Source organism: Rhea americana, unplaced genomic scaffold (assembly GCF_003343005.1).
Source record: "Rhea americana isolate MKP2758 unplaced genomic scaffold, rheAme1 scaffold_479, whole genome shotgun sequence".
NCBI lineage: Eukaryota > Metazoa > Chordata > Aves > Rheiformes > Rheidae > Rhea > Rhea americana.
The window spans coordinates 99,931-126,810 of record NW_028186622.1 but is presented as its reverse complement, the minus strand read 5'-3'; the positions used below and the strand labels follow the sequence as shown (position 1 = coordinate 126,810).

Genomic DNA, 26,880 nt, shown 5'->3' with positions numbered 1-26,880 from the left:
TGAAGCCTGACTTGGCAATTGATGGAAGAGGGACCACCTGTGCACATACTCAGGCATCAGTACATCCTGCTGGCCCTAGGACAGCATTAACAGGGACTCTAGATGCCAGTGGGACCTCCTCTGTCCCTCTGAAATGGCATTTTCTTATTCAAGAGGAGGGAGGTGAGGACCGTGGGCTTTCCTAAAGAGGAAACATAGGTCATTCAGGTAGCTTTCAGAGTCATGAAGCAGAAGGCTTTGCTCTTGGTTGAGGCAGCTCTAAGTACTGGGTCAGCAAACTACAAAAGCCTCCATGTGCTTGGGGAAACTGCAAGTAATTCTTTGGGGAGAGGACAGGACTCAGTCTTGTGGATTTAGAGAGTAGTAAAGCTAACAGTCATCATTCCCTTCAAATAATAGTGTTCGTATCAATGAAAGACGGCAGAGAGGCGTGGAGGCGAACAAGAGACTGGCTTATTTGATAGACATCAAGACAATAGCAACAGGTGAATGTAAACATCCCTCTCCTGTATTTTCCCAGCCTGTGACTCCTTTGTGTTCACTCTGCCAGAGAGCATATCCCTAAAGGCCCTCTTTGCATTCACTCTGCCGAGCAGCCAATCCCTGAAAGGCCCCTTTGTATTCAGTCTGCCAGGCAGAGCCTCACTAGAGCCCAGGCTGCCCTACTTTTGGCATGTTAAGTGTCTGGTGTGGACTCAGCTGTGGGGTATCTGTGGCTGTGTCTTTGACCTAAGGTTCTGTGCAGTTCAGCTTGATGATATTGCTGCATGCACTGCCTGTGCTCTTAGCATTCTCACAGAAGGGTGGAGGGAGTTACTGATGATGGTAAGGTACCAAGATAAAATGTCATTGCAGTCTACCCTTCACATCACAGTGTGTTTGCCATGGGATCCTGCCCCAGTTAGGTCCCAGACACCTGTTCCACATGGGACAGCATCAGGTGTCCCACATTAGGTACTTACACTTTTTTTTTCTTTCATTTTCAAGTGGACCTTGTTGGTGGCTACAATGCTGGCACCATCAGCCATGACAGCAAGATTGAATGGCTGGAGTTGAATGAAACAGGCCACAAGCTACTCTTCAGGGATAAGAAAATGAGAGTAAGACAGACACATTTGGGGGGAGTGTGGCAAGCTGGTGCGTGTGGGGAGGGGAAAGACAGATATGCCCAAGTGCAGGGAAGATGGAGAACACATAATTCCTGCTACTGTGCTGGAATCTGTACTGCCATGAGGACAGGGTACTCATCCTGAGTACTCTTTTTGACCACTCATTTGAAGAAGGCAGACCTGTTCAGATTGCATGAGCTAGCAGCATTGTATGTTCAGTGTCAAGCTATAGCTAGAGCTGTTCACACTTTGGATAAAAATGCACACTACCTCTCAATCATGCAGACCTCTTCCAGAATGCCAGGACACTGTACATCTGACACTATGTTTGTAAAGGACAGCATATTCAGCCCGGTCAAGACAGAATCTAGTTGAGACCAAACACTTTGTAAGTAAGAGGTTTGCTGATATCATCACTGCCTTTCAGTTCATTCTCAAAATTCTGCTGCTTCTGATATCACTCCTCTCTGAATTTTGCTCTTGACCAGTCCTAGTTCCTTTCCCATCTACTGAGACTTAATATTTTGCTCTCCTAAAATAGCTTTCCAACCTGACACCATCTCTGAGAAATATATTATCTTGGTGGACTTTYAGGTGCCTCTGTTGCCTTGGTGAAGGCCACATACTGGAAAAACAACTCTTTAAACTGCCGATTAGTAAAGACTGGGAGCTAAAGTTGCAAAAGGATCTCCTAAAGAAGATGGCTCAGTGTGGAATTAAAAAACCCAGTCAGTGCTGCCTGACTCAGAAGGCATGATTCCAACCGTGAATTCATTAGTTGTACTCAGCAGTAGTAAGATAGGAAGCTAGTTGCTAGATACCTTGCTCCATCTCTTCACTTCTGAAAACGAATAGACTCTTCTGCTGTGAAACTGAGGCAAGTGAGTGAATATCAGTATCATCAGGAACCTAATGTTGCACTTACACTTGTAAATAAAAAAAAAGCTGTTCTCTGCAACAGCTCAACTTGTGTGTGTAGGATGAACTCTCTGATTCTTCAAAACAGCATAGTCACAACCAAATAGCCTGTCTGATAAGGCCCTTGGCTTCTATTAGTTCCTAAACTATGACTGAACATTGACTGGGACAGTACTAGTTAGCCCAAGACAAAAACGCCCAAAATCACAGCAGGTTTCACAGTATGATTATATGATCTATGGGTACTCACTTCATGTCCCAGCTGTGTTGAGTTTACTTGTAGAGATACAGCTTAAGAACCTCAGCAGCCAAGAAGATGTATTTATCAACTTTGTTACAGTTCCACTCAGCTCATTATCAAGCCCTCTTTAGTATTATGAATGTAAGGCCCCTTGATTGCTTGACTTCATTTGCTCCTCTTGTCACCACAGTCTTCAGAGAAGAGACCATGGCCTTCTTGACAGTGTTATAGTTCACATCTAGATCTTCTATGCAGGTATCCCAGATGCCATGGCAGACTCAGGCTGTAACCATTGCAGTTCATTACAAGATAGTTTTAATTGCTTTGGAGTCTAAATCCCACTGGAGACTGTCAGTCTGCAGTAGAATGTTTCCACTCTGGCTGTCCTCATCTCAAGAAACTGTGGCTTCACCCATTGTGTTTCAGGCAGGAGCCCAGGCTTCTTTGCTGAGCTGTTTTTATGTCATTTTTGATAGCCTGACCCTTAAGACTACGTCATAGATTTTAGGGATGCAAAGACACCCTCTTGCCTGGAAATCACAGATCTCCCCTTAGATACCTGTTTACTTGTTACCGCTTATAAACAGCCTGATTCATTGCTGACAAGCTTGTCAGATAGCAACCTGTGTGCTTAACTTTGTAGCCAAAGATTCCAGTTCATATATCTACTGCCTCACAAACTCTTTACCATGCAGACTTCTCTAACAAAGTGTGTAAAAGGTAGGCTTTCTTGCACAAAGGCTGTAATTCTGGTTCCAGGCCCGCACAGGACAGGGGCTCGTTCACATACTTTGTGATTCCAGAGAAATAGAAGGAACAGCCTAACCTGGATTTGTAGAAAACATAATGCCTGCATCTGCATTAGCATGCAAGAGGATCTCTAACCAAGATCCTCTTGACTCTCCGGAAGAGAATTGTCCCATGTGTACAGATCTTTAGGATACCATTTTCACATATTCCTAAGAGCATCACACAGGAAATAGTTTTTTCTTCTTTCACAGCTGGATCATTACGAGTACCAAGGGCTTCTATTTGGGCTTTGCTGCACTAATTGTCTTCAGAAAGGTGTTAACAGTGATTGCAATCTGTAACAGATGAAACAAGCTTCTATTTGTGGTAGGTACGTTGCCACAAGGCTATGTATGTTCTTCCATGTGAGAACAGAGAACTTCCCCAGCAGCATACTTTTTTATATTTATTTCTGCATTCTTCCTCAGTTTACATTTTGATCCTCTAATTTACTATCTCAGCAAGAATCTCAGTGGCATCACCAAGATTGCTGCTGCCTCTTCAGGCTCCTTTTCAGACCTGTCATCAGGAGAGATCCATTACCCACCCCTTCAGCAAACGTTGCCACCAGTCCAGATCAGACAGTACATGATTCTCCTAAGCTACGTCTGTACATCTTTCTCTGACCAGTTCAGTACAGACAAACATGGGGACTGCCTTCTCTCCTGCCTGTGGCATATCCTGAGTCCCAGAGAAGTTCTCTTTCACCTTCTTTTTCTCATATTTGCTAGGTGAAGACAATTATGAGGAGGAGCAGACACAGCCTAGCACTTTTAAGTCAGAAGGTATCATATATCTTTGTTATAACTTGTCAGGTTACATCTTCCAAGTTACCAAGCTTGGTTCAGGACTGTGTATTTTACAAACAGACACCCTCTCACCTTATTAGCAGTAGTTCATGCTGCTTAGGATGGACAGGTCAGCCCAGGACTGCCTTTGCATGAAGGATGCAAGAGACCCTTCTCCTGGGAACCATGAGTGTGCCTGAAGATACTCACAACATGATTACAAACTGGTACAGAACAAGATGATACTTATCCATTAATAGAGGTCTTTGACCATGTAGTCCATATCAAAATCTGTTCCTTTTCTTGTCCTTTAGAGTCCATCCTGAGATGCTGTTTCATTGCAATTCTTCAACTGAGAGGGAGCTGAAGTAGCATGAAACATATTCTGATTTATATGTTTATGCTTAGCACAAGAAAAGCAGGATCTGAGCATGCTGATTAAAATATTACAAGGGTGAAAAAAAAATCTTAAGTCTTGAAATATGACATGTATAAATACTAACAGTGTGGAAGTTTGAGCTGCACATCTTGAAGATGTCTGATTCCTGGCAGGTAATATCTGCCAGGACATTCCTACCATGTTTCTATGAGCAAACAGCCCAGTCATGGGCCCAGCTGAGTCTTTTTCTCCTCTTTCCCTATCTAGTTGCAGCTCTTTGACATTGAAAGAAGCACCAAGACTACTATTTTGAACTATTGCTCCTATGTGCAGTGGGTTCCAGGCAGTGATGTGGTGGTGGCTCAGAACAGAAACAGCCTCTGCATCTGGTATAACATCGATGCTCCAGAGCGAGTCACCATGTTTCCTCTGAAGGTAAAAATCTGGAGACTTTGGTTTCTGCAGCAGTATTTTCTGTTACTTCTTGGTCACAGGTGTGGGATTAGGGAGGGTTGTATTGTGAAAGGGAGAAGGGAGGGAACTGAGTTTCTCCTGGACAGAATATGAGCCTATCTGTCAACTCTATGGCAGAAATCTATGGCAGAACCTGGAGATAAGTTCTCCAGCAAGGAGCTATTCCATGGCTTTTTTATTCCCTCTGTTGAGATAAGGACAATGTTGGCAAGGTGTGAGCTCCTTCAGCAAAACTTTAACTCACCAGAGCTGATAGCTGGTACTCTTTTCAGGGGGATATTGTAGACTTGGAAAGAAATGATGGGAAGACTGAAGTGATAGTAACTGAAGGTGTTAACACTGTGTCCTATACTCTGGATGAAGGCCTTATAGAGTTTGGAACTGCCATTGATGATGGGGATTACCACAGGTAAGTGTTAGATACACCACATTATGATGGCAACTAGTCTACTTCATGTAACAGATGCCTGAGGGTCAGCAAACCTCACCAGCAGGTCTTTACAAGCAGAGTTGAAGTTTAGGCTCTGAGCATGGTGTTCATGCTATGTTTGGTCATAATGTGCAGCAATTCCTTCAAGAGTGAATATTCTGCTCTGTCGTCCCCAGAGCTCCATGGTTTCAGACAAGAGTCTGGCCAGTCTTGTCCCACTGACACTGACAGAAATTCACTGCAGGCAGTTTTTACTCACTGCAGTAAATAAGTGTATCTTCAGTAGCAGCCAGATGTGGAATGGTGCTCCAGTGCTCATGCTGCTGCCCTTCCAAGGATGATGACAGTTGAGTGGAAACAGGAGCTGGCCTGCTTGTGCAGAGTAAAAGCTGGCTGTCTGAAGTGGTCATGATAGGCACCTGGATAGGGTTGACATTGTTACCTGGCTTTAAAATTGACCAGGGAAGAAAAATTCACATGTTCGCAGCATTAATGCCTCTTGAAAGACTTTTCTGCACGGGGGACATGCTTCAGACCGGACACTTCAGATTTGCCCCACTATGGTTCAGCCTTCTGGTGACCACATATCTCTAAGTAACTTAAGCCAGTTAGGGAGCTCTTAGATGACTGAATTGCTCCCTGATATGGCAGGCCCTGTGCTATACAATCAGAACTGGTCACATCCAGCTTCATTTGTTTTCAGTGCAGTTCTTTGGAGGCTCCTGTCTCAACCTATTTTTTTCCTTCAGAGAGCTCTTTTTTCTGTTATTGAAAATCTGCGAATTTCTCTTATCTTAAGGGCTACTGCATTTTTGGAGACCCTGGAAATGTCCACGGAGACTGAAGCCATGTGGAAGACCCTAAGCAGACTAGCTTTGGAAGCTAGACAGCTGCACATTGCAGAGAGGTACAGGAAGGAGTCAAAACTTCTTTCTATTGGGTTAAATACTCTCTTTTCTGGATCCTTCACAGAAAACAGGGTCTAACTAAGGATGTGACTTTTTTGTGTGGCCTGGAAGATTCCCTGCATTTGAGAATGGAGCATTCTCTGTTCCAGGCAATGACTTTGTCCTTTCATCCTAGACACTAGCAATAGAACTAGGGACAGGTAGACATCACTCTGTAGCATAAATTTTTGCAACACAAAGTAGTGCATAGCGAGGCTGCAGGGAGCAGACAGACATGGGCAAGGTCAGAGGAGTTCTGAAACCTAAGAGAGTGAAGCATGGATATTGTTCGTGTCCATAGCTTCTCCCACAGAGCAGGGCTAAAAGGTAGATCTGAACATGGGTCTTGGCAAAATTTTCTCATAAAGTGGCACTACTGCACCTCTCCATCTCACATTGCTGGGGCTGCTGCTCAGACTTCGATTTTTCTTTCTGGGACTAAAGGTAGGTAATGAACCCCAGCTGGCAATTATCTGCCTTGCTCTTCCCAGGTGCTTTGCAGCTTTGGGCAACATAGCAAAAGCTCGATTTCTACATGAAACCAATGCCATTGCAGACCAGGCAGCTCGAGAGCACGTGAGTCAAACTCTGTCTGCTGTGCAGGGCAGCCACTTCCCTGCAATCACTTGCATACACACTGTCTTCTGTGTCCTCCAGTACACTGCTACAGACCAGGACCTTGTCACGTAAGAACTGCTGACATAGTTATTCGTCCAGGCCTTTCAGGTCCCTCTTTTGGCTAGTCATTTCAGTGTTGCTCCTATCTTGTCACTTTCCATCTATCTACAGTTTCTGTAATGACACAGACTCCACCAGCGATCATCTCCCTTGTAGCAAATCCAGAGCCCATTCTTTGACCCCTACAAACCAATCGAGCTAACTATGGTTGTTCGTAGGGCGGGGATGGCACAGACCATTACCTGGTGYGTGCCCGCTTGGCCATGCTAGAGAAGAACTACAAGCTGGCAGAGATGATCTTCCTGGAACAAGTGAGTAAAGGGGACCAGGAGCAGAAAAGGTCTCATTTATTTGTAGGCAGTAAAATTTGTGCTCTGATGTGAAAAAGAACAGAGAGGGAATAGGTTGCTTATTCCTGGTAGATGATTTTATGCCCTGGAGGAGAAGGAGAGAGTGCTTGTTCCTGGTGTAGGATTGCCTTGAGGTACAGGGAGGGGGATAAGGGAGGGATGTATATCCATGTAAAGGGGATGGTCTATTTGTTCAAGTGTTTTCTGCACATCTAACCCTGCCCACTGTGGGAGCCTCATGGCAATGTGTCTGCTAAACAGAGACTTACCCAGGGTGACACTCTGCTTTCTGACACAGAACGCCACAGAGGAGGCCATGGATATGTATCAGGAGCTGCACATGTGGGATGAATGCATTGTGGTCGCCGAGGCCAAGGTATAGAGTATTCCTACACTGGACCATGAGCTAAGCTTGCTTGATAAGTGTTCCAGCTGGAAGTCCTATCACGGTCTGGGTGTTCTTCATCTGCCTTATCAAGACCTCACTTCTCCTTGGAGGGACTCCCAAAGAAACTCTGAGCCTGCCCTGAAGGTCCCCCATCTAATTCAGATGCAGCTGGTGGGATTATTGCGTGAAACAGCCTTTACTGCTGGAGGAGTGAGGGTGCCACACTATCAGAAAGAGGGATCAGAATCCAGAGCAGGTGATAGGAATGGGAGAACAAGGTGCAACTGTGGAGGCTTCAGTGTGAGAGACAACTACAATACTTAAAAGGAAGTGTGATGGATATCCCCGATGCCCCTAAAACACAGCAAATGCTACATTCAACAAGGCAGCTGTTAGAATGACAGGATTTAGGGGTAGATGGATCTTTGGTCCAATCCAAAGCTTTTGTTTCCTAGAATGCAGTGTTACATGGGCCAAGGTGCCTCAGAGCTGTGGTCCAGACAGGATTGCCTTAGCCAGAGTTGCGCACAAACATGGCACAGAAAGAAGGTCAGTGATTCTTGCATCTCACAGCCAAGGAATGAAACAGAGAAGGATCTGGAAAAGTCTAAGATGATAGAAAAGGAACATAAGGGGAGATTGCTTTTGGTGGAAGTACAGACCTGGGTGAATAGTGAGGGAGAAAGCTACTAAGGTTCATTTAAGAGTAACCAAGGCTTCAGAAGAGAACAAATGGTGCAGTGGTACAGGGCTAGCATTGTGGTTTCTGCTAACTGCAGTTGCTTACTGTGAGCAGCAGTGAGGCTGGTGCCAGGAGCTGTTCAGAGCCTGTAGGAAAAGCAAGACAACCTCCTGCCTTGCCCAGGTCAACCAATGCTGCATTTCTCAACAGGGACACCCAATGCTGGATAAGCTGCGTAAGGGCTATTACCAATGGCTGCTGGATACGCAGCAGGAGGAGAAGGCTGGGGAGGTCCAGGAGGGACAGGGAGACTACCTGGCAGCCATCAGCCTATACCTGCGAGCAGGGCTGCCAGCCAAGGCGGCACGGCTGGCCATGAGCAGGGATGAGCTCCTGACCAACGGGGATGTCATCAATAGGATCTCCACAGCATTGATCAAAGGGGAATTATATGAACAGGTGAGTGGACCATCCCACAGGGCTTTAGTGATGTCAAGCTTCTTACCGCATCTTCTGCCTCTGCAATGTACAGGGGGACTGGGCTGGAAAGTAGTTGATGTAATTCTGTCTTGATAAATGCACAGATAACACGTGGGAGGAAATCCAGACTACATCTGTCATATAAAAGTGAGCTCTAGAATTCCTATTACTAGGTCAGGGAAAAGACCACAAGTCATTAATGATACATCTCTGAAACATCAGCTGGATGTTCAGCAATAGTTGAGCTATCCCCTGGGAAGGTGGGAACCAACAAGAAGGGAGCTGCTAATCGAATAGAAAACATAGCACTGTGAAAATCTACAGTACTTCTTCACAGTAGAATAAGAAATGATGCTACAACTTGCATATGAGGATAGTCTAAACAGGAAAAAAGAAGGAAGAGAAACAGAGGAGCTTATGAAGACAATCTGTAAAACCATGAATATGATAGAGAAGGAGAGTGATTGTTCTGTGTCTAATAACACAAGAAATAGGCAACTACTGTTAGATGACAATTTTAAATAAAAAGATGTTTTTTCACACAGCACATACTTATGTAAATGTAAGAAAGCAGTGCTGAATCTGTAAATGTACAGCTTGGTATCCTGGCCAGCAGCGGCCTCTTGCAGATGCTTAAGAAGGGAGTAAAAAGAACAAGGAAGGCAAATATGTGATGGTACTTCCCCTAGTATACTTCTACAGTTTCAGTTAGTCTGCAAATTACAGACTACCTGAATTAAAAGTTTTATTTTTACATTTAAGAGCTCTGAATGGATTTTACTTCATGAGTTTGTCCAGTTACTGTTTGAACCATCTGTACTTTTGGCATCTCAAACATTGGCTGCAAGTTACCCAGTCCAGTTATGCATTATGCAAAAAAGTACAACCCTTTACTTGTTATTTTATGTGACCTGTTTAAATTACATTTTCTCAGGCTCATATAACCTTAAGTGAGATTGAGAGCTCTATTCACAGTCTCTGTTTGCAGTCTGTCAATTTTTATTCTGTCCTTTACTTAAGGATATGGGCATTTTTGACAATTTCATTTGACTTGAGAATTTTAGGCTCTTCCAAATCAGCCACCTTTCCTTAAGTCTTCAGTTTAAAAAGTAATTGTGGAACTCACTCCTGCAAGATGTTTTGATACCAAAAGCATATATAGTCCAAAAGTGATCAAACAAATCATAGAAGTCTGTCAAAAGCCATTAAATATGATGATGTGGGGGCATCATGATACGAACTCAAGAAGTCTCTGCAACACAGATTATCAGAAGTGGATAGATATAATGGAGGAAAGGCTGTTGTATAGCTGTTCCATTCTTATATTCTTTCCCTAGACTTGTCCTTTAGCCATTATTAAAATGCTGAAGGAACTGAATCTTTAGTCTTCAGGATGACCTTTCTTATGTTATATTCTAACTTCTACAAATTTTGAGCTCCATCCCATCCTGTTGACCAACACTGTTTCCTACAGGGTCAAAACTTCCTGCTACAAACAACTGAGGCTCTCCATTCCCTGCTTATTCCTAGGGATCCAGTGTGATTATCTGCATAACTGAGCACCTAGTGGCCTTGGTCACAGACCAGGTTGTCATTGCACCAATCACTGTGCAAAGAGAAGAGAGGTCTCAAAAAATTCTATCTTATTAGAAGATGAGTCTCCAGAAGAACGCTTGGGGCATGTGGGCCAACAGAGAGCACAGTGGTCTCAGTGCATGCGGTCTTTCCATGAAGTTCCCTTTATCCCCATGCTGTTGGTTAGTGGAGAAGTCGTAGCTGATGGAGAAGTCTCTGTGGGTAGGGATGGTCTGATGGGATCGACAACTGTACGTGGAGCTGGAAAGGTACCTGATGGTATGGGGATACAGTTGCTCTGGAAACTGACAGCATGTATTTGTCATTAGGCTGGAGACCTGTTTGAGAAGGTTGGGAACCCACGGAAGGCTCTGGAGTGCTATTGCAAGGGCAATGCCTTCCTGAAAGGTACTGTGCTAAATATGTCCCCCACCCTGTCCCCAGCAGGAGCCCAGATACTCTGGCCTGCTAGCAACATGAGCTATTACACTGGATCCCTAGTTGCTCTGAAGCTTCCGTACATCACCTCATTCAGCATATGGATTCTCACATAGTTGTACCTACAGGCAAAGCCCCGGGACAGGATCATCTTCCAAAAGCCTTGATCGTGACTGCACCAGCATGGGTTTGGTCTGGCTTCCCACAGAGTCCGGATCATAGAATCATAATAATGTTGGAAGGGACCTCCGGAGATCATCTAGGCCAACCTCCCTGCTCAAGCAGGGTCACCTACAGCATGTTAGACAGAGTTGCATCCAGGCAGGCCTTGAATATCTCCAGAAAAGGAGACTCCACAACCTCTCTGGGCAACTTCTTCCAGTACTCTGTCACTCTCGCAGTGAAGAAATTCCCCCTCATGTTCAGGCGGAACTTCCTGTACTTCAACTTCTACCCATTGCCTCTTGTCCTGTCACTTGGAACAACTGAAAAGTTTGTCCCTGTCCCCTTGACACCCTCCCTTCATGTACTTATACACATTAATAAGATCCCCCCTCAGTCTTCTCTTCCCCAGGCTGAAGAGACCCAGCTCTCGCAGCCATTCCTCATAGGGCAGATGCTCCAGGCATCTGATCATCTTCGTAGCCCTACACCGGACTCTCCCCAGTAGCTTCATGTCTCTCTTGTCCTGGGGAGCCCAGAACTGGATGCAGTACTTAAGGCCTCCCCAGGGCTGAGTAGAGGAGCAGGATCATCTTCCTCGGCCTGCTGGCAACAGTCTTCCTAATGCACCCCAGCAGACCCTTGGCTTTCTTGGCCACAAGGGCACATTGCTGGCTCATGGTCAACTTGTCATCCACCAGCACTCCCAGGTCCCCCTCTGCAGAGCTGCTCTCCAGAAGGTCAGCCCCCAGCTTGTACTGGTGCCTAGGGTTAATTTTCCCTAGGTGCAGAACTCTGCACTTGCCCTAGTTGAACCTAATGAAGTTTCTTTTGGCCAACTCTCCAGCCTGTCCATGTCTCTCTGAATGGCAGATTGCTAGGCTGCCCTGCTGGAGCTGGAGTGGTTTAGGCAGTTCCTCCCCCTGCCCCCAGTGAGGCCCATATGCATCTCACAGCTCTGCTTCATCGCTGGATTCAGCATAACAGCCATCATGTCCCCTTACAGCGGTGGAGCTGGCTCGTCTGGCATTTCCTGCAGAAGTTGTGAAGCTGGAGGAGACCTGGGGAGACCATCTGGTGCAGCAGAAACAGCTGGATGCTGCCATTAACCATTATATTGAAGCCAGGTTGGTGCATGTGATGGCTGTATAACCAGCAGCAGTATAATGTGGCAGGCCATGAAGTTGATCTAGTTTGTTTAAATCAACATGGCTATTTGATGCTGAGTAAGCCCCCTCATCCCAGCTTTGCCAGTGCCCCTAATACGTGCAGTCTCTGCTAGCCCGACCATAGATTTCTCTCCACAGCTCTATCAAGGTGTCTCAGTCCTAATCCATTGTCCCATGCTGTCTTAGTTCTTCGTTCTTTCCCTTTAGCTCTGTCAGTGCTCCAGACCTTTACTCTCTGCTGATACTGTGAAGTTATTCAGCTCTGTCTTGTTGCTCCAACTGAAGGAAGAATATTAAAGCAGCAGCTCACTTTGGTCTCCCTGGCTTAGCACAGCTGGCAGCTGACAGGTGTTGGCTGGCTGTAAAGAGTTGTTTCTGATGCTAGGTGCTCCATTAAAGCCATTGAGGCAGCCTTGGGAGCCCGGCAGTGGAAGAAGGCTATCTACATTTTGGACTTGCAGGACAAACAGATAGCAGCCAAATATTATCTCAAAATCGCCCAGCACTATGCAGCCTTGCAAGAGTATCAGGTGAGACCACAGAGTAGAGTCATCACTTCTCTGGATCTCTTAGGACTGCTAACCGTGGTTGTCCCCTCACAGGTTGCAGAGGAGCTATACATCAAAGGAGACCAGACCAAGGAGGCCATTGACATGTACACACAGGCTGGGCTCTGGGAACAGGCTCACAAGGTAGTGTCAGAAGCAAGAGCTTCTGCAGACCTCACTTGCTTTTGAGTGGTGCAGTGTCTTCCATCAGGAAGTGGTGGTGCCTTTTGCCCTAACACCTGAGCAGCAAGCCCCTTCCCAAAGGATGAGTGCAGGGACATCTAGCAGCCAGCAAGAGATCAGCCCCTACATCCTGTCTTTGGCCCCCTCTGCTTCAGCAGCCGCGTGTGGGTGTACCTCTGTCATAAATAGTACTCTCCAAGGGACTTGATTCTGCATGCTTTGATCACAGTGACAAATGACTGCTCATTCTCTGCAGAGGCTGTAGCATAGATATCTATAGTGAGATGGAGATTGGAGATGAGACAGGTCACTGTGTCATAACATTGCTGTACAGTGTGCTGGAGTTGTTGCATGTATTTTCCTCTTGGCAGCTGGCAATCAGGTGTATGAGTCAGGAAGATGTGTCTGTGCTCTATATAACCCAGGCTCAAGAAATGGAGAAGCAGGGCAAGTACAAAGAAGCAGAAAGGTAAGGATCTCCCTTGTACCAAGATTGCACCCTGAGAATCTGGCTGTAGCAAGGAGCTCTTTCCTGGTGTGGGAGTGGAGTTTGGAGCTAGGGCTTGAAAGGTGAGAAGTATTCTCTGCACACTCAGAGACCTCCTGCTGATACTTTAAGAAAAGTTTCTAGGAAGAGAACTCACTGAGATATTAAGGTATCTAAGGAGATGTAGAGCAAGAGTTAGGACAGGGAACTGGGAAAGGGACATGTCATGGGAGACTTGGGGCTGGAGGTAGGAGTGGGGGATGGTGTTAGGGCCACACAGTAGGAGCCCCAGAGGTCAGGTGGGCTAGAGGGGGAAGGAAAGGGCCAGCTGCCTTCAACAAGCCCCAGGGTGGCGGAGCTGACAATCTCTGACTAGCAGAATACGAAAGAGATCCAGTTGGGGCATAGCTGTCTGTGTAGCAGCAGAAATGTGGCAAGGCTTTTCCCTGGTGCAGGATACTACGTCTGATCTAGCATGGTCAGCTCAGGATCAGATATGTAAAGTAAAATGTTTTCCATTGAGATGTGTGGTATTGTCAGTACTAGGTTATTTAAACAATGCAATAAGGTTAGCATGCACAGGGGCAAACAAAGCTGTGTATCTGGTACCTGATCTCAAGGATGCCCAGCACATGAGAGGAGGCATTACAGGTGGTAAGGTCACAGTGGGTTTAATCTTTCTGGTGGCCTGTATGAGGAAGTTTTACTGACATTGCCAAGTTGCCATCCCAAATGGACTGATAGCCTCAGGTGGGAGGCCAAGATGAGAATAGATCACAAGCCCAGGGGCTCTCTCTAGGTCAGAACACAGGTTGATAAGTATGGATGTAGTCAGGCTGCACACAGTCATGCCTTTTAGCAATGTGCCCAGGGTTCTGTCCCAGTTGGGCGGAATGTAGAGGGACTGCTTGGAGTGATCATACCCTCAGTTGAACCACATGAACATGCTTGTGTTCCCAGGCTGTATATCACCATAGATGAACCTGATTTGGCCATCACCATGTACAAGAAGTGTAAGATGTATGAAGAAATGGTTTGCCTGGTAGCCAAATACCACAAGGACTTACTGAGTGATACTCACCTGCACCTGGGCAAGGTGAGCACAAGTCATGCAAGGGATCAGCTAGGCCAAACAGGGACAAAAGTGTCACTAACTCTTTGTCTCTTACTGCAGGAGCTGGAGGCAGAGGGACGTTTACAGGAGGCTGAGTACCACTACCTAGAAGCTAAGGACTGGAAAGCCACAGTAAACATGTACAGAATGAATGACATGTGGGATGAAGCTTACAGGGTAATAATAACTTCACAGCTATCCCACCTCGCAGGGGCCAGGATTTGACTGTAGGGTACCAGTAGGAATTGCTCTATTCACTATAAAATTTGAAGAGGTGAAGTACACTATTTAGCTTCAGCAGGTGGCACAGCACTGGAGCTTGTGCTACTGCCCTGCTCCTAACTGCTCTGCAGCATTGCACCCCAAAAGCAGTGCTAGACTGTTAGCCACTCCACAGCACTGCCTTCCTCTAGGCAATGCTCTGCTACTAACTACTGCAGAGCACGGTAGATGCATTGAGTCCTTCAGTTTTCTTTTTTTTTTTGGGTAGGTGGCCAAAGCACATGGCGGGGCAAACTCCTATAAGCATGTGGCCTATATGTGGGCAAAGAGCCTTGGTGGAGAGGCAGCTGTGAAACTCCTCAGTAAATTTGGACTTCTGGAGATGGCCATTGACCATGCAGCAGACAGTGGGTAAGCAAGTCCATAAGCCCAGCACTCCTCTTCCAACTGCCCAATCTCAGGAAGAAAGGACAACCCAAAATGTATGTATATACATGGCAGCTGCAGGTTCAGCATATGGCATGTTATCCCTCCTTACCTGTACTTCCTCACACAGATAGTCTGCTTCCTTGGCACAGAGGAGTTACCAGATAAGTCCTGTCCATTTGTTAGTTTCATGAGTATAAAATCTGATCTGGGCAGGCAAAAGCAATTTGCCCTTTACCCTGAGTAGGGCGGCCTTGTAAGAGCCTCTGAACACTGGCGGAGGGGGAGGGGGAGGGTGTCTTCCTCATGTCATCATAAGCAGCTGCCTGCCAAAAGAGGTTTGGTCCCACTCTGTATCTGCCCAGCCATATGCACTGCTGTTCACTGCTACTCCCCTACAGCTCTCCCACTTCACCGTGCTCCTGGGGGCCTCGTGACCACCACTTAGGGTTGAGTCAAGGGCTTCTGGAACTAACAACAGATGTGAAGGAGCTGAATCTTCTTAGCAGGAACTATAACAACTCCTGTCCTCTGGTCAGGAGAAGGGGAAATGGGCAGTGCCCACTCACTTGGGACCCTCTGACTTCCCTTCTTCTCTCTGCTGGTGTCTTGTGCTGTACTTGATGTCTTGATCTTAATGAAGGCACACGCTTACAGCACCTTGTCCTGTTCTCATCCCACTTTCTCTTTCACTGCAGTGTCTTTGAATTTGCTTTTGAGTTGGCCCGCCTCTCCATGAAGCAGAAGATGCGAGAGATCCACTTAAAGTATGCCATGTTCCTAGAAGATGAGGTAATTTTACTTCTGGAATAGRTTGCACTTGTCACTCAGGTAATTGGAAAGCTTTTCTTAAAGGCTGCCCCAGGAGACAGTTATATGGTTGCGGTCACTGCTCACCCAAAAGGCTCCACAATTGCAGCCCTGAGCTTCCACACACATCTGTTTCATAAATATACTTTGCCTTGTAGTAAGTACAGAGAATCGTGTGTTGGTATCAGGGCAGGAAAGCTTACAAAGAAGCTCCTTCCTCTCTCCTAGGGCAAGTTTGAAGAGGCTGAAGCAGAGTTCATTAAAGCTGGGAAACCCAAGGAGGCAGTGCTAATGTATGTATCCTTCCAAACTCTGGCCTAGTGCATCTCCTTTTCCCAGGTGGTGCCAGCCTACTTGCTCCTCTACAGCACTGGTCTGCTGTTTGATGCCCCTCTTGTTAAATCTCGTGTGAATTCCCCTAGGTTTGTGCACAACCAGAACTGGGATGCTGCACAGCGTGTAGCCGAGGCTCATGACCCAGATAGCGTGGCTGATGTGCTTGTGGGACAGGCACGTTTTTCCTTTGAGCAGAGAGAGTTCCAGAAAGCAGAGGCCTTCCTCCTGCGAGCACAGAGACCTGAACTGGCAATAAAGTACTACAAGGTAAGTGTAAACTATGGCAATGTCATTGTGTTCCTCACCATCTGAGAACCCAGTCTGGATGGAAAGGGAAAGAAATCCAGCTCCCAGCTCTCCCTGTCAGCTTAATAGCTGAAGAGAAACCATTTATTCAAGTGGTTCTTAGTAGATCTTCATTCTGGCCTGCTCTTAAAGAAGATTGCACTGGTATAGATTTCACAGCATAACTTAGCTCTTCCCCCGCTCTGGGAGGAAGTATCCTACCAGAAGGCTACAAATGGTCCTCAGGAATAACATGAACAGGTTGCATTTGGAGACTGTAAGTGCCCATTCTGCAGAGGTAGCTGGGATAGGTGGACTATTCTTGCAGTAACCTGAGTGAGTGAATGAACATAGTTTCCATTCTAGGGGAAGAAGGGGTCAGATGATCCTGCCATGGTTTCTTCTCCCAGTGGGTCCTGTGACAAGATGACTTGAATGGCCATCAGCCACACAACACAATGTTGTTTCATGCCAGGGGTATATGGTGGATCCTGGTGAACTGGTGAAAGTTTCTCCTCCCCGGTGTCCCTGTGCAGGAGGCTGGCATGTGGAGTGAGGCCCTGCGGATCTGTAAGGAATACGTGCCTAGTCGGCTGGAAGTACTGCAGGAGGAGTGCAGCAGGGAGGCTGCCAAGAAGGGCTCCAGGTGGGAAATGCTGGGGTCGGGATTCAGGTAACAGACAGTTTGCTCCTCCCCTGGGCCACTGCACAGACCCCTTACAGAGATAGCCTGACTGACTCCCTGACATCCAGATAATCCTGAGGACCCTTGACTTCTTCCTGCGTGAGTTTCCCATCTTTCTTCCTGCATGCTCTGAGAGACTCCAAGTTTGTTGTTGCCATCTGAGGTCTCCCAGATGTCTTCTTGCCATTTACAGATCTCCCAGGTCTTCCCTACTGCTCATGCATCTCCCCAGGGTCCTTAACAAGTTCTCTTTTCAGCATTGCCTGTGCACATTCCTCTCCTCTCTGAGGTCTCTGAATCACCTCCACTGTGGGCCTTCCTGCCCTGTTCCCTACGTGTTGTCTACTGGATCTCTATGGCAGCATCCCAGTCTTGCTCACAACCTGCATTGCTCCCTGCAGAGGAACAGAAGGGCTGCTGGAACAGGCACGGGAGTGGGAGCAGGCTGGGGAATATGCCAGGGCGGTGGACTGCTATCTGAAGGTGCAGGATCCCAGCAACAGTGTCCTGATGGAGAAGTGCTTGCTGAAGGTATTGTCAGGGGCTATGAGTCCCTTCATCTGCTCTGCTATTTCGGAGGTCTCCCACAAACTGCAGTACATCCCAGAGATACTCCATTCAGTGCAGGGTACAAGAGAGGAGCTGTACAGTCCAGTGGCCTCAGAGTCAGAGCTCTTCATCACCATTCTCTAAGCCATGATGGGCTGTGCTCTTAACCTGCACTGTGCTGGCACCCTTGCTCTGGCACCACTTTCAGCAACATGCAGGTGTCCTTGCACCCATATCTCCCTGCACCAAAGAGCTGGAGTCTATGACTTAGCTAATGGCTAGACCAGCACCCTCGTGGCCCAGTCCACGAGCCTGTGGGTTGTGTTCTTATTCACACCAACAACCATGCCCTTGCACCAACTTCATCAACAGTTATGTCCTTGTCTGGTATCTCATGTGTAGATGTAGCTGGGCTTAGTTCCTCTAAATTGCTGAAATGGGCTGTCATTTCTCCTTCCCTTTTGCCCATAGTTAAAGTGGTCCAGATACTCAGTCTTAGGCCTGGGGCTGAGCATTTCCCAGCTTCATCCCTCTCTCGGACAGCTCTTATCTTGTGCTGCTGACAACTTCTCTTCACAGGCAGCTGAGCTGGCCATGAAGTTCTTGGGCCAGTCACAGAGTATGGAGGTAACACGAACTGTGGCTCCTCAACTAGTCGCCATGAAGAAATACAGTGCGGTGAGGGCTGGCTCCTGCCCTTGGAGCACTGAAGAGACAATGACACAGGAAGGGAGAACCATATACAAGGGGAGGAGGCGAATTCACATCCTGGGCTGATGGGTAGATTTCCCTGTCTGAGGGTCTGGCAGTGCTGAGTCCTCAGGGAGGAGGAAGGAGGGGAAGAGTTTGAGTCCTGGGGTGGTGTGAGAGCCAGGCCTTGGGAGGAGGCAGGAAACAGAGAAGGCGGTTAATCCTTTTGGGAAGAGACTTTCTGTTGTTGCTGTGTGCTGGGCACTTCCAACAGCACCAGCTCCAACCTGGGCTGCAGGGTGCCTATGGCATTTCATCTCCCGTGGGACCTTCTCTGGCCCTGTAGGCAGCAGAGCTCTACCTCAGTTTGGACCTCATACGAGAAGCTATTGATGCCTTCATTGAAGGGGAGGAATGGAACAAGGCCAAGCGTGTGGCCAAGGAATTGGACCCCAGGTATGCCCTTCCCTCCTCAGATGGACTCTTTCTTCTCCTCCTCTGACTCTCTGATGATCCCTTGCCCTGTCCTGCTCTGCTGCTCCCATGTATCCTGAGTTTTCCCCACTGTGGCCTTCCCAGGCTCCACAGGGCACATTTTTCACAGCTGCCCTTCCCAGGCCCCCCATCCTTTTGCTATCCTGACACTCTTCTATTGCCCTGTTGCCACATATCCTGGAGGAGTCATCATCCTCAGTTTTCCTGTCTTGTCTCAATATCCCCTTCACTTGCCATGTTCCTGCAGTCATGTTTCCTTTCTGCAAATCCTGTGATCACTTTCTCTCCTCATACATTATACTGCATGGAGCTGTCCAGGCCTTTTTTTTTCCTTTCTACCTATACTCCCAGCAGCAGGCCAGAAAGATGTGGCACAGCTGTGAGTCCTCTTTATGTCAAAGCAGACAAGGCTGAATCCAGCCTCTGCACTACTGCAAGGCACTACTAGTCTTGCTGTCTATTAAGATGTTTTCTGCCCAACAGGTCAGAGGAGTATGTGGACCAGCGTTACAAGGAGTATCTAAAGAACGAAGGAAAGGTAGATTCGGTATGTATTTGGGATGTCCCACAGCCCAAGGAGCAACATTAGCATCTGTGCAGGTCACAGAATCACAGAGCAGTTGAGATTGGAAGGGATCGTTGGAGATCCAACACCCCTGCCCAAGCAGGATCAGCTAGAGCATGTTGCCAAGGACCATGTCTAGACAGCTTTTGAATGTCTCCAAGGATGGAGACTCCACCACCTCTTGGGCAACCTGTTCTGGTGCTCTGTCTCCCTCACAGTAAAGAAGAACATGTCTTATGTTCAGACAGAACTTTCTCTGTTTCAAATTGTGCCCATTGCCTCTTGTTCTATCACTGGGCACCACTGAAAAGAGTCTAGCCCCATCCTCTTTACATCCTCCCTTCATATATTTATACACATTGATAAGATCCCTCCTCAGCCTTTTCTTCTCCAGGCTGAATGGCCCCAGCTCTCTCAGTCTTTCCTCATATGAGAGATGCTCTAGTCCTTTCATCATCTTAGTAGCCCTTCACTAGGCTCGCTCCATATCTCTCTTATATGGAGGAGCCCAGGTCCTTGGAGTCTTTGTCATGGGGCTTTTACCTGAATATGCCCATAGGTTAGGAGTCTTATGTGCCTGTGAGTCATGGCTTCTATACTAGATGTATCACACTGGATGTATGCATCTGTGGAGGGAAAGGGACTTGTGCGTACATGAAGAAAAGACCTGGGTGGCTGGTGCCTGCTTTGATGCTGATAGGAAGCCTTGCCTGCACAGCGAATTTATGGCTGTTTCCATCCCCAGCTGGTGGGAATAGATGTCATGGCTGCTCTGGACATGTATGCAGAGCGGGAACAATGGGAGAAGTGCCTAGAGGTTGCAGCTAAGCAGGTGAGTGCCGATGTGTGCCCTCAAGAGACAGAGATGTGGCCCTGGCTCTGAGGAGCAGGATTAGCAGGGACAAGTGGGCAGGGGTGAAGCAGACATTTCTGTGGGGAGCATGGGGAATCACTGCAGCAGCTTAAAAAACACCTCTTCCCTGTCCCCATCTTGGCCAATCATCTGGCCTAGCAGGGAAGCGTTAGAACCCAGAAGCATATTGGGTTTAAATTTTGTGATTAGTGAAACACTGTAATGAGCTAAATGAGTTGTTTGAGCTAGAAGAAATTGGCACCATGGAAGCAAAGACCTTCTTTCTACAAGTTCTTTAGAGACCTGGTATCAGCTGAAATGAGTCACCTTTTCACCAAAAAAGCAAATTTGACATCTTTACATTTTTGCTGACTTGAAAGTAACAAAATGATCTCAGCAAAATGATAAAACGAGAAAATTAAAATGAAACTGTTTTGCAGTGCTGCAATGCAATAATAGCAGAAGAATGCTCTAGAGTATCATGATTTACTCTGAGAGTTTGTTTGTGTTCAGTGATTATTGACAGTGAATCAAAACTAAGGACAGGCATTGATTCCTTAAAGTGAAGAATTACTTCAGAGGAAACAACAGGGCCATCCCTGCAATAACTACAGAGAATGCAGCTAATCTTTCAAGCAAATACTGATAGCTAAGACAAATACTCATCATGTGTCATAATGTATTTTTATAACTTAGTTTCCAGTGGAGTAACCAGTAACCTGAATTTGGGTTCTACTACAGTATACTTGATATACTTTTTTTCTTTTCTTTTCTTTTCTTTTTCTTTCTTTCTTTTTTTTTTTTATCAGACTTCTCTAGTGATATGAGTGGTATTTGCTGTATTAGTTACAATTCTGGAAACTTCCATGTTGATGTTTGAATTGTTGGGAGGTGCCAGTGTTAAATTTCTTCCAGAAAGAATGACCTCAGGCTCAATATAATAGCAAAGGCTCAGCCAAGTTTATTGTCAGTCAAGCACACTACCACACTTACTCCAAGAAGATGTTAGTACATATGTGCCTCTAAAAAAAAGTGTCAGCACAGCTTTGCTTCATGGCCAGTGCAGCATTTCATTACTTTTGACTCAACTATTACTCAGTAGCATATTACACAGTCACATAAAAAAGTCATATCGACAAGTTACATTTCAGACAATCTTTATCTCAGTCTGCCCTGTACCTTGCATTTCAGCAGCATCCAGATCTTGGTGTTCACTTTTTAATTGTATCATAGTGGCTCTGGTTTCTCTTTTGCTTAATAAACTTGTTTCTAATGCTTTTTTTTTCTGACAGGGTTGCACATTTTTTGTACCATCTTCCTCACCTCATTAGCATATTTAGGCCTGTGTGAAACAATTCTTCCCAAGTTAGAATTTTTCCATGATCTACGACAGTCAGTCTTTAGCAAAATGTTTATGGAAATGGTATACATCAGCAGTGCTACAAGGAGCTCTACAGTCTCAGAGATCTGACAGCTTTTGAAAAAGGCACCGGAGTGGCCTCACATATGCTGAAAGCCTACAGTCCAACAAGTACTTAGATTCATTCTTTCACAGGATAGTAAGAGCTGTTTTAGACTTGCTACCTCTGGTGCCACATTTGTGGAGGTACTGCTTCCTTTAAATATTTGACAGTGTTCCTTTGGCAACTGGTGAGCAGCTAAAAGACAGTTTTATTTTTCACAAATGAAAGATCAGCTCAGCATCAGCTAGCCAGGATGTCATGTGGGCCCTAAAACAAAAGCCAAATCTACTGTGTGCAGTGTGATTTTGTCTGTCTATGCTGGCCTCACCCATTGGGATGCATGTGCATGGATTTCTGTGTACACATCTTAAGCCTCCCTTCCCTAGTGACAAGCATTCAGTTTGTAAACCTCATGCTACTGCTTTCTGTGTGTCTTCTCCAGAACTATAAAGTTTTGCACAAGTATGTAGCTCTGTATGCAACCCACCTCATCCGGAAGGGCAGCTGGGACAAAGCCCTGAGCTTGTATGTCCGCCATGGAACACCTGCCAACCCACAGGTAATGAAGACAACATGACACCTCAGTGTGATTTTCCAGAGTGTGACTCTGCATGAGTCAGATTTTCAGTCCAGAGCTGAGACTGCAAGGTAGAAGGTGTCCAAGCTAATTTTACCCCACTATGGATTCTTCCAGGGTCTCCTCAGCTGGAGGACTAAAGGCAGTCCCCTGGCATGTTCTCCACTGGATAGGAATTGAAGGGATTTGAGTCTTTACATTCATTTTGAATGCCTTAGCCACTAAGTCCAGAATGTGACCATGCTTGCATCTCTGAGAGTGCTGATCGGAGAAGCATTCTTCCCAATTTCCCTGCCATGTGCTGTAGCAACTCTTGCAATGAGAAATCTGTAACAGTGCTGCTCCGGGAGCCTGTGTGCAGAGCTGCCATTCCCACAGCCTGTGCTTGATAGCAAGAGTGCTCCAAACCCATTCTGGCTCCCTCAAGATTTCTTTTCTTTTTTGTTGCAGAATTTCAACATTTACAAGCGTCTTTTTGTGGAGATGGTGAATGCATCTGGCATGAACTGTGCTGAGGCCTACTCCAGCTGGGCTGACCTGCGTGATGTTCTCTTCAACTTGGTGAGTATGGGCCTGAGCCATCACTACCTGTTAAACTCCAGCATCCCAGGCAGCTCCAGTGGGGCAGCAAAGAACCAGATTCTGGCCAGATGACATGGAAGCTGTTTGAAGAACACAAGCCAGGGGGAGAGAAGTGATAGCAGAGATAGCAGGATAAGAAGAATTCTATGGAATGGACATGGCCAGGCAAGAGAAATCAGAGAAGAAGATGACCCTGCACTCAAGGCCACATCCTAGAAGTGGGTCCGGGCAGGTCATACAGTGGCAGTTGGCCTGGACATTGCCATTTGCAGAACTCCCTGTGTCAGTGGTCACAATGTGTTTCCACTTTTCTTCCTGCACCTGTATTCATCTGCTTAGGTTGGGCAAGGAACTGAGGAAGGCACAGAACTACTGAGCCTGGAAACTAAGAATTCTCCCCAGAGATGCTTAGAGCCTGTCCCAAACACCGCTGCCCCCAGCTAGAGTCCCTGATTGCCTTTTTTCTGTTTCTATCCCACAAATTTCCCTCTCTAGGAAAAACTAAAGCCACAAATCCCTTTGACCATCCAAACTCAACCCTGCTTCCAGTGTTACCTGTTGCCACAGTACCCCTGGCTCTCTCCTTCTCCCACAGCCTCCTTCCTTCAGCACACTGTAGGGCCCAGAGCACTCAAGGCCAAGCTCTTTTCCAGTCGCCAGGGGGTACCTAGATACCTCAGATTCTTATTTCCCTCAGCTTTTCCCCAGACTCAAGTGGATGAAGAGTGCCCATCTGATCACATGTTCCCAATAACTTTCTCCTCTTCAGAGTGAAAACTTGGTAAAGTCAAGTGAAGCAAATACTCCAGCACATGAGGAATTTGAGACCATGTTGTTGATATCACACTACTATGCCACCCGCTCTGCTGCTCAGGGTGTGAAGCAGCTGGTAAGGTCTCAAAGTTCCTTTTTCTGGTCAGCATCCTGAATATAGAGCTCCACAGGGAGGTGCAGGTTTAGGACTATCCATAGTTCACTGTTCTACTTCATGGGCCACCATGGATGCATGAGAATGGAACTGTAGTGATCTGAGAGCCCAGCATGAGTGGGAGGAACTGGAGACAGTCTTATCTGACTCCTCATGGAGGGAACTGTCACCAGCCACAGAGACTGAGATGGAAACCAGGAGGGAGCTGATCCATGAGCTAAAAGTGACCTGTGAGAGCTGAGACACATGAAGAAATAATAGGAAAGCCAGAGGAGAGCACACAGGGAGCAGRAATTAGTCCTTCAGCTCCACTCAGTGTGGGTGAGGCTTCAGCTAGAGTGTGCCGTTTCCAGACTGAAAAATGGGAATCGATCAGAAAAGGTCCAAAGAACAGAAGAGATAAGAAAGAGAGGCCTAGACTACACAGTCTGCGGGAAAAGGAAAAGATAATAACAGAAAATAACTGCTGGAACAGGAAAGAAATCATGTTTTCCAAATCTTTGTATAAGTAAGGGACTTAATTACCACAAGGGAAATGCAGGTTAGACAAAATAATAAACTTTCTGTCAGGAGACGTCCACCTTGAGATGGTCATGAAGGGAAACTCTTAAAGTTCAATCCTTGGAGGCTTTTAAGTTAGACAAACACACCAGGAATATATGGGTGCAGAGTTCCTGCTTTGAGGCAGGGGCAGAATAATGTCGTGAGACCTCTTCTAGCCTGATTTACTCTTTTTCTGTGTAACTGGTGTGGCTTTACTGTCCCCTATGTCTACAGGACACTGTGGCTGCCAAGCTGTCCATTTCCTTGCTGCGACACACTGAGTTCATTCCTGCAGACAAAGCCTTCTATGAAGCTGGAACAGCAGCCAAGGTAAGAGCTATCTGTCTGATGCAGAGAGCTCAGAAGACGAAGAGCCCTGGGCACTGGGATTCTCAACTCTATCTATCTTCTCTGGTCTTCCCCTAGCTCTCTGTCAGCCTCATTGGTATGCCATTAGCCGAATACTGGTTTTAGAGGCCTTTCCTCCAAACACCTTGCCAGATTCTATATTTCCTCATAGCATGGGAGTAGGTAGTGGAAAGGGAGCTCTGAGACAGAAAGGGGGTATGTACTACAGAGGGGACATGTACTGCAAGGGGTAGAATAGAGGCCACATAATGTTGCCTATCATCTCTGCTATTGTAAACATAGAAGTCTTAAATAGCCTGCCTTGCTCTGTCACCTAACTAACTAGGTATCTCACAGACACTCCTAAGGCTACAGGCTGATCATGTGCCCACATGCGATGACAAGGCAAACAGCAGCATGTTTTCACTATCTGATGCTGGTTGTGCAATAATGCCTGATTCCGTCTTGTGGAACTGTCTGTGGCTAGGTGGCTTGTTGTGGCCAGTAGTTGCCCCTAAAGCAGTCCTCAGGGATGGTGAGTCATGCTGCACACTCTCTCTCCATGCCCCTCTGCTGCAAGCAGGATGTTGCCACACAAACAGAACCCTGTCATTTCTAGCCCTTTGCTCAAAGGAGTGGTGGTCATGAAGATAAGCCATAAGCTACCTGTTCTCGCTTGTTTTTCTCTGCACCAGGCAGTCAACTGGGAGAACATGGCATTCATATTCCTGAACCGCTTCCTGGACCTTTCAGATGTGAGTATAGCCTTCCAGGAGGAAGGACATCATGCTTAAAATATCATTGTGCTGCAGGGCCAACACAGACCCTCAGGCTGGCCAGAGTACTCCTGAGGCCCAAATGTGGCAGTGCATGTGTGAACTGGCTCTGACAGAACTCAGGGCCCTGAAAACTGCTGTGCATGTGCAGAGCTCTGAGTGTCTCAACACTAGCTGTGGGAGGAATTGCCCTGCAGGGCACCTGGGAGGCTCTGACCACATCACTATACTTGTGACCACATCACCATGCATGCAGGTTGCAGTGAAGAGCATGTTGCCTTGACAGTTCAGGGCTACGGTCTTCAGGACCACAAGTGCTGTTACAGCCTTCAGGATGATCTTATCTGAGTTGTTCCAAGAGAAGGAAAATTATCTCAGGGGGAAGGCATGGCCTAACACTTTAGCCACTGTGATACAGGAATCAGGAGTCCTCATGCCAGTCAGCTCCTTCAGGTTGGTCACCATAAAACACTGAACCCTATGAAGGTGGTAGATGTTATTATACCAATCCAAGTGCTGTCAGCAACTTCTGGGAAAAAAAATCCCCATTTCATCTTTTTTTTTTTGAGGCCACCTGATAAGCTTGAGTGACAGAATGTTTCAGGGGCACATGTCCTCTGACACTGCAGAGGGTGGCTATAAATGTCCACCTCCCAGTAGGGCCCAGTCACCACAGCACTAGTGGATAGGGGCATCAGTAATGCCATCCTCAAAACGTGGGTTGTGCTGTGAACTCTAAGAATGGTATTGCCTGATGCTCCACCAACTATAAAAGGAGCCCAGGATAACATAGCACAGACAAAGGAGACTTGCAATAGTGCTTTAACTGACATCCATGATATCGACATCTTTGGCTAAAGGAGATGAACCCYGCTCTTCATTTCATCAGATACATTGATCTGACTGATGAAAGAAGTGGTGCAGTGTGTTTAGCCATCCATACAGATTCAGATTATTTCTGTGTGATTATTTACAGTTTTTTTAAAAAAAAAAAAAAACAGTAATCAGCCTTACAGAATATTCTTAGCTAGTTTCAAGTGGTGTTGTTGGTCAGCAGAATTACTCACAGATGTGTCTTTCTGGGATTTAGCACTTAACTAACAGAAAAAGAAATACCACACAATAGAGGTTTCTGGTAAAATGAGGAGTGGGAGACAGTCCTGCCTGGCAGTTTAGGATGAGCAAGCATTATACAGTCAGTGAGTGCTTTGGCTTAACAAGTTTGATTGTGGCTATTGTGAGAAAAGGTTGCTGTTGTGCAGGGCAGTGGCTGCAGGTGTGGCTGATCCCTGCACCACAGCATTGCAGCCAATGAAGGAAGGMATGCAAGCCCCAGTGGGTCATGCAGTAGGTTCCAGGGAGCACTGATTCAGTGGCACTGCTGGGTCTTGGCCTATATCTTTATATTTGCTTGCCAA

The 26,880-nt window shown here is 46.6% G+C and overlaps 1 protein-coding gene across 2 annotated transcripts in view; it reads left to right on the top strand.

Annotated features, from left to right (window-relative positions):
* Positions 1-26,880, top strand: part of IFT172 (intraflagellar transport 172) — a 50,692-nt gene that overhangs the window by 21,960 nt on the left and 1,852 nt on the right. For both annotated transcript variants that reach the window (XM_085316699.1, XM_085316698.1), the window contains exons 14-44: positions 400-485; positions 988-1,100; positions 4,492-4,659; positions 4,971-5,107; positions 5,928-6,035; positions 6,567-6,651; positions 6,972-7,064; positions 7,402-7,479; positions 8,384-8,632; positions 10,558-10,636; positions 11,835-11,955; positions 12,383-12,527; positions 12,600-12,689; positions 13,100-13,197; positions 14,176-14,311; positions 14,390-14,506; positions 14,820-14,962; positions 15,676-15,769; positions 16,016-16,080; positions 16,210-16,390; positions 16,945-17,054; positions 17,495-17,624; positions 18,222-18,320; positions 18,679-18,788; positions 19,311-19,374; positions 20,138-20,224; positions 22,151-22,267; positions 22,736-22,846; positions 23,637-23,756; positions 24,573-24,668; positions 25,382-25,441. In XM_085316699.1, the coding sequence (XP_085172825.1) occupies positions 400-485; positions 988-1,100; positions 4,492-4,659; positions 4,971-5,107; positions 5,928-6,035; positions 6,567-6,651; positions 6,972-7,064; positions 7,402-7,479; positions 8,384-8,632; positions 10,558-10,636; positions 11,835-11,955; positions 12,383-12,527; positions 12,600-12,689; positions 13,100-13,197; positions 14,176-14,311; positions 14,390-14,506; positions 14,820-14,962; positions 15,676-15,769; positions 16,016-16,080; positions 16,210-16,390; positions 16,945-17,054; positions 17,495-17,624; positions 18,222-18,320; positions 18,679-18,788; positions 19,311-19,374; positions 20,138-20,224; positions 22,151-22,267; positions 22,736-22,846; positions 23,637-23,756; positions 24,573-24,668; positions 25,382-25,441 (3,490 nt within the window). The remainder of the gene's footprint in view (positions 1-399; positions 486-987; positions 1,101-4,491; positions 4,660-4,970; positions 5,108-5,927; positions 6,036-6,566; positions 6,652-6,971; positions 7,065-7,401; positions 7,480-8,383; positions 8,633-10,557; positions 10,637-11,834; positions 11,956-12,382; positions 12,528-12,599; positions 12,690-13,099; positions 13,198-14,175; positions 14,312-14,389; positions 14,507-14,819; positions 14,963-15,675; positions 15,770-16,015; positions 16,081-16,209; positions 16,391-16,944; positions 17,055-17,494; positions 17,625-18,221; positions 18,321-18,678; positions 18,789-19,310; positions 19,375-20,137; positions 20,225-22,150; positions 22,268-22,735; positions 22,847-23,636; positions 23,757-24,572; positions 24,669-25,381; positions 25,442-26,880) is intronic.